Source organism: Saccostrea cucullata, unplaced genomic scaffold (genome assembly GCF_032062105.1).
Source record: "Saccostrea cucullata isolate Sc308-1 unplaced genomic scaffold, CSIRO_AGI_Scuc_v1 ctg15828, whole genome shotgun sequence".
Taxonomy (NCBI): Eukaryota; Metazoa; Mollusca; class Bivalvia; order Ostreida; family Ostreidae; genus Saccostrea; species Saccostrea cuccullata.
In genome coordinates, this window is record NW_026918055.1 from 652 (window position 1) to 12,214 (window position 11,563).

General features: G+C 32.6%; 1 protein-coding gene across 1 annotated transcript; it reads right to left on the reverse strand.

The window, feature by feature from the left end:
* Positions 1-242: 242 nt before the first annotated feature.
* On the reverse strand, positions 243-8,441 carry LOC134240325 (von Willebrand factor D and EGF domain-containing protein-like). The gene is made up of 9 exons (XM_062722450.1): positions 8,291-8,441; positions 5,929-6,097; positions 5,421-5,611; positions 4,957-5,196; positions 3,878-3,992; positions 3,227-3,337; positions 2,782-2,892; positions 1,952-2,255; positions 243-1,386 (listed from the first exon to the last, which is right to left on the reverse strand). Exons 1-9 carry the CDS (start codon positions 8,330-8,332, stop codon positions 1,287-1,289), a joined length of 1,383 nt encoding a protein of 460 aa, XP_062578434.1. The 5' UTR covers positions 8,333-8,441; the 3' UTR covers positions 243-1,286.
* Positions 8,442-11,563: the final 3,122 nt, after the last annotated feature.

The following is an 11,563-nucleotide window of genomic DNA, read 5'->3' on the forward strand; positions in this document are numbered from 1 at the left end:
TAAGTGTACAACTTCTCCAAATCAGTTTAAAAATAATCAAGATGTATATATTAATATTTTTTTCCAGAAAATTGAAAAATTATGACAATCAAAACTAAAACGTTACATGGAAGTATATTTAATATCAACATGTGTATTATAGGCGTAAAGGGAACTATAAGATCAGGGTTTTTTTTAGGAATGGTATAAACACAGACAACAAGAGAAGAAATTTTACAATTTAATAATTAAAAGTATATACATTATATGTAGGCGTTTATATCGAGAAAAAAACATGTTTGATGACAAATCTTAATTGTTTAATTACATGACATTCATTATGCATTTAACAAGTGATAACAACAGTAAGGTCAGTTTGTGTTTTTCTCCTCGAGTAAAAAAAACTCACCTGGCCCGAGGATCATGAAACAAACTTAAGACTAAATCGGATTTTCAATCATCTATAAAATGTTTATTAATTATTAAACTGGTATTTAAATGTTGCAATTGATAATAGTTTTGTCAATCAATATTGACAAATATTTTAATTTTTGTCTGCGTGATCAAAGATTTTGACTTAAAGGGGCTGGGAGGTTATGGCCAATTTCAGACTATTTTGACCTCCTTTAAAAGAAGAGCTCCATATCAAGATATAAAAAATTATGAAATTTTAAATCTAAGATGTATGAAATTTTTCTTTGGCGAATGAAAGTTGACAGCTTAAGATATCATATCTAAAATATTAACTTAAACATAAATCGGCTGGTTAATTTGTTACCCCCCTAGCCTCCTTAAGCATAAGATGTTTCATAATCCTGGGGCATGATCTTGCAGCTCTAAGATAAGATTATCATATTTTGAAGTTTGAAGTACCTGCCTTTATGATATTCCTTTTGAAATTTTGTCTAGGTATATGTGTAATCTGTAAACATGTTATACGAGGAAAATCCAATAACAGTTATGTCTCATTGACGAGAAAGAAGCTTAGATCAGATGAATTAAAACAATTTCAAAAAACGGAACATCCTTTCATCAAATTTCATAATGTTAAATTAAAAAGAAGCTATACTTTAATTCATTAGAGGACTTGGAGTCCTAAAAGAAGTTACACAATTTCAAATCCTTAGCTTTCCTCTAGAGCAATAAATCCTTTGAATGATTTAATAATGTATTAAAAGAACACCTTTTCTGATGATGGTTTTTGAGTTTGGCATTCATTTACCATTCTTTAGAAATATTCTTTTTTTTATTTTGGCTATCATCTTATATATTCAGTATGAAAAAAAAAATCATAAAATGTTTTTTTTTTAATTCTTCGTGTAGCTCATCAGCGATATTCCAGGAAGTTCTTTTGATGTACTTGTAATATTTGGAATAGTCCATCTTGTCTTGGAATCTTTTGTTCGCCTGCAAAATAAATTGACTTCCTTGTAATTACTCACAAAGCATAAGGAATGAATTAAATAGCAACCCAAGTTATACTGTATAACTGGGTCGGGGGAGTTTACGCTTTATAAACAACGAAGCGGTTAATAAAAAAACTGCCCCAACCGAGCTTATACCAGTATGCTGTAAACCAAAACCAACTCTAATTCCCGTGCGGGAAAATTTTGCGACGTTCGCGACAGCCTCGTCATTGCGAATATTTCTCGCCACGAATCGATACTTAACGTCTCTCTGTCTATTTACAACAGATTGAAAAAGGTCGGATTGCAAAACTTAATCGTCGCCAACTAGTTAACCCCTAGTAAATCGCGAAAAAAAGTCGTCGCAAATAAATTTTCAATCATTGATTATAGAAAACAAGAAAAATTTTCCTTACAAACGCCTTCCAATTGTTCATTACGTCTCGTATTACATGTACTGGGAGTTTAAATGCCCAACTCTTCGTAATGATAAAATGACAAAACTCTGCACAAAACACAAGGTTGACAAATTCTGTAAAAAGTACGAGAATGGTCAAGTTACTCACATTCGACTGTGATAGACAACAAAAGCAATGATGATGACCACGACAATGATAAAACCTGAAGTACATAAGATGATAATAATATCGGTATCAGACAGCGGATCAGTCGAGTGTTCTGCTTCAGACGAAGTTGATGCTGTGGTTGCCATTTGTTCTCTAGTTGACGAAGATGTCAGCCATTTTGAATCTGTTGATTGTCCTATTGTCGTTGATTCCGCTGATTGTCTGGTTTCTATGACAGGTGTTGTTGATTCTTTTGTGGATTCTGTACTTGTGTCTGTGTTTGGATGTTGAGTCGTTATACATTCTAGTAAAGAAATAATCGTTCGTCGATTTTAAAAAAAAGGTTTCATAAATGAATGCATAACAATCTGCACAATATGTGATGGTTGATAAAATGATGCGTCAAAACGGGGGAAAAACGTGTAGTTAACTTGATTGCAAATATTCACTGAAATATAAAAGATATTACGAAGGTTGGGTAAATTAATGAAACTTTGTACTTTGATTAAACTGCAAAATCGCTATATTTTTTTAACAAATATTGAATAATTACAATTTTAAAACCTTTTTTTTATATTTAATTAAAGTATTTAACTTCTTGTGTTATTGACCAAAAATTGCAATTAAATATGGTTTAAGTTTTTTTTTTAGAAAAAATACTACGAAAAAAAACCCATTTACTTCAGATCTGAAGTTCTACCATGCTTGAAAAAATTCAAATATTATCGTTTGCTGACATCCTGAGAAATATCCGATGTCAAGAAAATACCACCTTTTCTTGTTTCTGTTCACAAATGGTTTATCATGAGATCTATTTATATTTTACATACCTTCGTTAAGTGTCCAGTTATTCTGATTTTTGTCTGGGTTACATATTTCGCATTTATTATTCTGCCTTGATTCTCGTTTGAAGTAACATCTATTATCAATAAAGCAGGACTCTACAAAAAATGCATTTTGCACCACAAAATTATCTATTCATACGGATATTTCTATGATCTTTGGTCTTTAGGTACTACACAATTTCAACTTTCATTTCTCCTATTATTGCACGTATTTTTATTATGTTGATTTGACTTTCAGATTAAAATCTAAGATATTTTTCAAACTGGTCTACTTTTAATTCTAAAACATTTCTTTTCATTCTTCTGTACTTTGTTCATGGTCATAAAAAAATCCAATACAATCGGTAAAATGTGTTTAAAAACATACGTATGTAGGATTAACCTTTTAAACTCATAAAAACATTAAATACTGAATTGAAAGTTACTTTACCTTCATAAAGAGACCAAGAAGTATTGCTGGATGCAGGATTGCAAAATCTACAAAAATTTGATTTATCCCTCTCTCCGCTTGCAATACACCTTCCATCAATTAGACATAGCCCTAAAATATAAAATTATACATCGCACATTTTTGTTAGATATTGTATTGATTTACTTTTATCGTTATCTGATCAATTGTTTTACTCTTGTTTTTGTCTTGTTTTGATTTTTTTTAAATTTCAATGTAAATGAAGCTGTAGTGTGCTAATACTGTTCAAAAACCATTCATCAATGTATCAATATATATATTTGGAAAAAAAATACTTAATCAATTTTCCTTATACAGTGCAAACCTCTTTAAAAATTAAAAACAAAATACACTGCATTCTTGTTAAGAGTGTACATGTAAATGTGAAAAACCAATACAAAAAAGATTTAATGACCATTACGACATACATACAACGCGTGACATTTAAGAAATAATGACAGATTTGGTAAATTAATTCATCTTATAAATTTTACAAATTTTAATCTTTAGTATAGAAATTGCATTTCTTCCAGAATAAGAAAATCTGAAATATTTGCCAAAAAGTGTACTCTAATGTGCATGCTTCAAATAGTATTAATCCACATTTAGAGATTTAAGATGTCCTTTATTTACCTTCATTATATGTCCATCTAAATCTGTTTATTGCAACATTGCAGATATCGCATAGATACTCCGGATTTGTTGCTCTATCGGGGATACATAGTCCATCAATAAAACAAAACCCTTCCTATGAACAGATCAATACCATTAAATATATATCTTTCATATCATGTTAATATGTTTTTCTTACCAAAAATATTTAAAAAATGAATTTAATTTTTGAAGATTCACGAGGTCATGAACTACGACGCTTCACGCTGCCATATTTCATGAAGCGCGTTAGCGCTTCATGATAAATGTGCAGGCGTGAAGCGTTTTAGTTCATATATCTCATGAATCTTCAAAAATTAAATTCATTTCTTATATTTACATTATTTTTCTGATGAGTAACCACAAATTTACGCCATTCAACTGTTATTTTTTTAAAGCAAAACAGTTTGCAATATAGTTTTACATCAAGCGTGGTATTGTGACATGACAATGGAGACTTGCAACGCAATTGTTCATGAGAAAATGAACAATGCTCCTATTTGCAAAGAATCTTAAGGAAAATTATTTGGAAATGTAAATATTATTAGATAAACTAATATTATCAAGGCTGATCTACAACAGCTGCTTACTTCCCCGTGGCATCTGATCCCAACTTTACAATTTCTGGGGTCCGATATTGTATTTTTTTCCCCTGAGATTTATCACTGTGTGTTATCTTCATCATATTATCATTTTGATTAATACATCATGTACACATAGAGTCAATCATGTCGAACACGGATTTCATGTTTCCGAAATCTTGCCTTAAACTTTGAATATGTGATCCCTTTTCAGTAGATTTATATTTTTTAATCTTGTTTTTTTCGGCCACTTCCCATGGGTCCACAGTCAATGGTGTGCAAAATACAAATATTACCGATTTTTTGTGTGGATGTTCAAAATCCTATCCGTAAGGTTGATCGATGCGGACATTCAGATAAGGTTTTATCATTAAATAATTTAAAAAAATGAATATAAACTTCAACCACAATACACGAGTTGTCAAAAAATAGAGTTACAACATTGACCATTCATTCTACAAATTAAGTACTACAGTTTACCTTAAATGTGTAATATATTTTCCCACTATCATTATGGTATTCCTGGCACATGGATTGAAACGTATATACATCGAAAGTTTCTGTAAAATTCTGTCCATCATGAGATACATTGAATTGAAAAAATGACACCCATGTTGCTGTGTTGCTATATTGAAGAGAGCAGTATCCCTCAAACAATGTTCTTTCCTCTAGCGTCGTTTGAAAGAGCTCCGTCGTTATCAGTTTTCCGTCCGCATCATACTTTAAAAAATACACGTATGAATTCTAATTATAATTAGGATACATGTGTATTCGGAAAACATTGTGTTATAATGCATAAAATATCAGAAAATGGAAAAAAAAATAATTTAAATTCAAAATAATATAATATTGCTAGGGCAGTTTTCATGGTTTTTATTTGAAGACCTTTCTTTCAGAAGGATAACAATAAATAACAGTATATAATTTCAAATATATATCGTTACCAACAGCCTTGTCATGTAACAGAGCGTGTTCATATATTCTATGAAATATTTCCCATAGATTGTGATCTCATCACAGCTTTCTTTAGATTTGTCACAGAATCCGAAATCTGAGATGTGAGAGATTTCAGGCGGACCAGACAAATCAAAGGAACAATCACTACCAGCATAACCGGTGTAGCACGTACAGTTACCTAAAATAAAATATTTCATGTTTAAAACGTCATTAAACAAATGTTTGGAAAGTAAAACAAGCAAATGAATTTCATCATTTTTTGTAGTTTACAGTGAAACCTTGGTCTGGGATTAAAAATTTACAGATAATTCATTTGTACGTACATACAAATAAAACAAATAATATGCCCTAACTGCTTATTTTTTCGTATTTGTCAAAAGAATATATACATTAATAATATGCTTTATTATCGAATAGATTGATACACTAGATTACAGTGGGTAATTCTGGATAATTTAACCAAAAATTATGAATGTTTTATCAGTATTGGTTAACCTTTATTGCAAACACCATTTCCACTGCAGTTCCTTGGACAAAGGGTCTGTATTTGGTAGGTGACTTCGGGATTCACGTCTTGAAATGTGGAATTCAATAGAATGAACGTTGAACAAGTCTCCAGCACCTCTTCGAGGTGTATGTTTATAAATCCCATCATACCAGTTAACTAACAATGTTATAGTAGAAAAAAAACTTAGTCTTCTATGAATATAACCATAAACTTCTAAAATTGAAGGGAAAATGTTTAAAACGTATAACAACTAGAACTACATAATATTTCCCTTAAAGAAAAATAGTCATCTGCTCTTAATTTCAACATTTTTAATTCCTAGCATTGATTTTCACAAACAACACTAGCATGAGTTTCAAATGTAAAAGAGGTCGAGGTATGAAGCTGATAGGAATAAAATTTGATGCATGATAAAATTCTAAAACAATAAAAGTATTTTACGTTAAGAGATTGAATGAGTATGAATACACTGAGTACAGATGTCTAGAGTAAACTTACTATAGTAAATTACTTATTTAAAGTACATGTAATTTTTTATAGTATTGGCAATAGAACATCAATATTCCTGAGATATTAGATTGATTTGAATAAAGAATGCTCCTTATTAGTCAGTGTATCTTGCACAGCATTTGAAAAGCTATACATCGTGCAAAAATATTTTTTCATTAAAATGAAACTTTGTCCCATAATCACACTGTTGGAGCTACATGTACACCCAAGACATTCCATTTGTTTCAAATCAAATCTTGGCCACTAAATAACAGACCAAAAATGAATCAAAATGAGTAAACTGTTAAAAAAATAAATTATTTAAAGCAATACTTTATTTTCCAAGACAAAATTAAATAAAGCATTATGACATTTATTAATATATTACTTATTAACTTCTTGAAATTCTCCCCCCCCCCTCCCCTCTCTCTCTCTTAAAAGAGATATATCTCATTGCAATCACATTACATATGAACAAATGAAGGGAAAAAATGCAAAAATGACCCATTTCAGGATTCGTACCCGACTCAGGTAAAAGTATTAAGCAGAATTTGAAGTCCATCAGTATATCAATTAGACCATTTCGGACACTATTACCAGTCCGTTATTTTATATACACATTTCGCATTTCCTATGGATTGGATAATTTTTTTATTCAATTATTGCGTTTTTAAAAACTACAAATGTATGCCTCTTTGAAACAAAAATCGGAAATGTCAGTTTTGAAGGAAAAAAATATGCCTCTTTGTGCATATATAAAAATTATTCTGTTTCAAGGAGGCAATTTTTCAGAACAGTGGGGATTCCCTATTTAAAAAATGGAAAATCTTATATATTTTGCTGTGTGGCTAATTTTCAATGCAATTAATGGCAAATTGGAAGTCAATATGCAGCTTCCAAATATTGTTCTACATTGTGCTGTATATATCGTTGTACCTGAAAACAATTAACATCATTGTATGAAACATCAAACTCTTCTTTTGATCTGCGACTACCCTAACGTTCCATTAAATACGTGTCTCTAAAGACGTCTACAGATTCATTTCTATCCACACCTCACGTGAAGATAAAACAAATTAAAGCAATTTAAAGACCCTCAGCCAGGAAGGATAACTCTTTCTTTAATACCGGTATATAATTAAATTCAAAAAGTCTCAAAACAAAGCTTGAAATTGCATTTTTATGTGCAACAGTTTTCATTTGTTGCCTCTTAATGTGATTTGAAGTTTATAAAAATGGTTTTTTAAAAGCTGATATTTGTACCTCAAAAATTATCTTGAATTTATTCTTTCGTAATTTTCAATGTTGATTAGCATAATATGAAATTATGAAGTGATTAATGGCGTTTTCAATAAAAGGAAACACTTTATACACTATGCATTTTAAAATAATCCAAGTATAAAAGAGAAATCAAAGAACCAAGTTAGTATAAAAATCAAGCAATTTTCTTCAAAAGCCTTGATATATATACCTATGATATTATTATTCCTAAAATGTGTTTGTTGGCGAATTTTCAATAAAAAAAAATACGTAGTATGTAGTTTTATTTGCATTTCCTAAAAATTCAACTGAGATTTACTAATTTCCCTATAATATATGATTAACTGTGAAGGTGAAGTTTTGAGAAACACCGTGGGTAAATGCATATAGAGTTACATCTAAAATTGAGAGACACCTCTGTGAGCATTTTCAATCACACAATGCCTGATTTTCAGAAGCTGAGGATCGGACTACCTTAAAAAACATTGTCCACTGTCCATTGCTTTGATTTCATGGACTTACTGATTGGGGTCAAACATCAAGGTTATGAGATAAACAGTCAATAAATTAACCGAAAAAAATTAAGAGAAATCAACGTACTTGCAAGTCTGATATACAATTTTTCAACGAGGAGTTGTCCATATCAGTTACGTATTCTATGCATGTATTGTATGCCGTTGACTTCTCAAACACGGATAAACATTTGGTTTCAGCTTCTTCGTACGTAAAGGTCTTTGGAGCTATTTGTCTTTTATATCTCTGAAATGTAATGTACAAATTAAATATAACATTGTCAAAAGAAAAATGTTCTCCTTCGCTATACTTAATTTTTCCTATGAGTAGATTCATTAAACTTGGTAATCTGAAAAGTAATAAATGAATTAGTTACTTTGTAAGCTAAAAAAATATGTTTCTATATTTTACTAAATTCTTTTTAATATACAGTTTATATTACCACAGCATTAAAACTACTGAAAACATCGGAGATGGGATCAGAGGTGCCTAGGAGGAGTATAAATCCCCTGTCGGCATGACACACACGCCGTGATTTCTGTGCATATTTTCGGCAGACTAGGCATTCCACAATCAAATTTGGTATAAAACAATGACCAAACATATGAGATAGAATGATACCTGTCGAAAATTGGATAGGTCCGAATCACGACTGCAACTAGAACTAGTCTGACTTGATTAGAATAGGTAGCAGCTTTAACTTTACCAAGTGCCGGCACTTTGAAATGAAAGTTACAGGTCTTATGGATGAGACCCTAAAAACCAAAGTCCAATATCATGACGGGCGTCGGCACAATAAAAATTCCTCACTGCTAAATGTCCATAAGTTCTCATTTGGTAAAATTTGAAACTGTTGACCTGCATATGTTAGTTAACGTCTCTGTATAAGTGAAAAATTCCTGAATTGGCCATATAATTATTCAGTCATCCAAACAAAGAAGAATATTTCCCAAACAAGAGGCCCAGGGGCCACATCGCTCACCTGAGCAATTGGCTAGGAAAAAGCACATTTACCAGATCATATCAGAACTGAAAGTTTACTGAGAAAGGGGGGGGGGGCTTGAATTTTAACCCCCGAGGGGGTCATGATCTGTACAAACTTGAATCTACACAACCTAAGGATGATTCCATATAAATATCACTAAGGGTGGCTTTGAAAAAAAGATTTTAAAAGGTTTCTCTATATATTCCTATGTAAAACTTTTATTGGCCATTTCCCCAACACTACCCCTGGGGGTCTTGTTGTGAACAAACTTGAATCTACATTGCCCGGGGATGTTTCCACAGGAGTTTCATCTTTCCTGTCTCAATGGTTCTTGAGAAGAGGATTTTTTCTATATATTCCTATGTAAAACTTTGATCGGCCATTCCTTCCCCTGGGGGTCATGGTTTGAGCAAACTTTAATCTACACTACCTGAGGATGATTCCACATAAGTTTCATCTTTCCTGGCCCAGTGGTTCTTGAGAAGAAGATGTTTAAAGATTTTTCCTATATATTCCTATGTTAAACTTTGATCAGCCATTTTGGCCCCACCCTACCCCCGGGGGTCATGATTTGAGTAAACTTGAATCTTCACTACCTTAGGATGATTCCACATAAGTTTTATCATTCTTGGTCCAGTGGTTCTAAAGAAGAAGATTTTTAAAGACTTTTCCTATATATTCCTTTGTTAAACTTTGATCGGACATTTTGGCCCCACCCTTACCCCGGGGGTCATGATATGATGTGAACAAACCTGAATCTACACTATCTGAGGATGATTCCACATAAGTTTCATCTTTCCTGGCCCAGTGGTTCTTGAGAAGAAGATTTTTAAAGATTTTTCCTTTATATTTCTATGTAAAACTTTGGTCGGCCATTTTGGCCCCGCCCTACCCCAGGGGGCCATGATATAAACAAACTTGAATCTACACTATCTGTGAATGCTTCCATATAAATATGATCAACTATGGCTTTGTTACTCTTGAGAAGAAGATTTTTAAAGAATTTTCTTATGTATTTCTATGTAAAACTTTGGTCGGCCATTTTGGCCCCGCCCAACCCCCAGGGGTCATGATATTAACAAACTTGAATCTACACTTCCTGAGGATGCTTCCATACAACACAAAGTTTACAACGACGACGACGACAGACAACGGACAAATTGTGATCAGTAAAGCTCACTTGAGCCTTTGGCTCAGGTGAGCTAAAAAGCACATAAGGATGATCTTGATTTGACTTAAAAGGAGGTGTTGAAATCCTTCTAATATATACTTATAAATTGAATATGCTTTCGTTATATTTCAGTCGCGCGCGTGGTGCAGCGGTTAGAGGGTCTGCTTTAGAGTCGCGAGGTAAAGAGGTGATCCTTACATGGCGGGTTCGAATCCCACTGAGGGACGTGTAGACTGGCCTTTCGGTTGAGACCGTAATACCAAGATTCCGTGTCGCAGTAGGTCAGAAGGTGCCGGCACGAAAAAGATTGCCCCCTGCTCTGATGCCCTAAGTGCCGAGCAAAATTTGCAGCTCTCCATCGGCAATTGTTGGCGCCTCCATATGAGTGAAAACTTCTCGAGAGAGTTAAAAACAAGATAAAATCAATCAATTGTTATATAATAGTAATTTCAGTTTAGTGTAAAGTTTTGCATTTCGTCACAACCTTTGATGACAGCTGCGCTCAAGGTAAATTAGTACACCCCTCCTAACCGCAAGGTTTACGACTGGAAGTTTCTTCCAATCCCTCATTGGTTGCTTGTGCAACAGACTATTTCCTTGTCAATTTTAGTAATATGGCAGTTGTATTTTTTACGCTGGATGCATGCGTCTGTCGAAAAAGATCATGACGTAATGCAACTCTTCACACTAAACTGAAATTACTGATATCGAGCACAGGCACTTTGGGTTGTCCCTTCTCCCTTTCCATTTTGTTTCTTTTAAAATCTGAGGTTGATACACTTTTTTTCCTATCTTGGTTGTTTATAAGCATTAGATGTAATACATCGATAATGTTAGCCTTTTTTTCCATTAGCCGTTTTACATATATCGTTTTCGACTGATACATAAAAAGAGAAAAAGCTTTCAACTCTTTGTCGTCATCCGCATCATCTCTTTAAAGTTCGCTTGATTATTTATCTAAATCAGAACAAAATATAGGAGTTGCATACAACAATAAAATATGTTACACATTCCTCTTCCTTTTCATATTTCGATTAAATCACTCGTTCCGGCAAGTTTTTGTTGGTGTGCATCAGCGGGTAACAGAAGTACCCGGTATTTTTGGCTTCATCATCAGGGTAATATCGTTCGGAACATTAATATTGAGAAGAAATCTAGATTTCCTCGTCAAATTTAAATGTAAGTTCTATATATAACAAAAAAT

What these genes read in the sequence shown, in the direction of transcription:
- LOC134240325 (XM_062722450.1), bottom strand. Translation starts at nt 8,332, where the DNA reads ATGGACAACTCCTCGTTGAAAAATTGTATATCAGACTTGCAA. An exon ending in AAATATATTACACATTTAAG is followed by an intron (nt 3,993 to 4,956) that starts GTAAACTGTAGT and finishes ATCTGTTCATAG; the next exon opens with GAAGGGTTTTGTTTTATTGA. An exon ending in TAACTGGACACTTAACGAAG is followed by an intron (nt 2,256 to 2,781) that starts GTATGTAAAATA and finishes TTTCTTTACTAG; the next exon opens with AATGTATAACGACTCAACAT.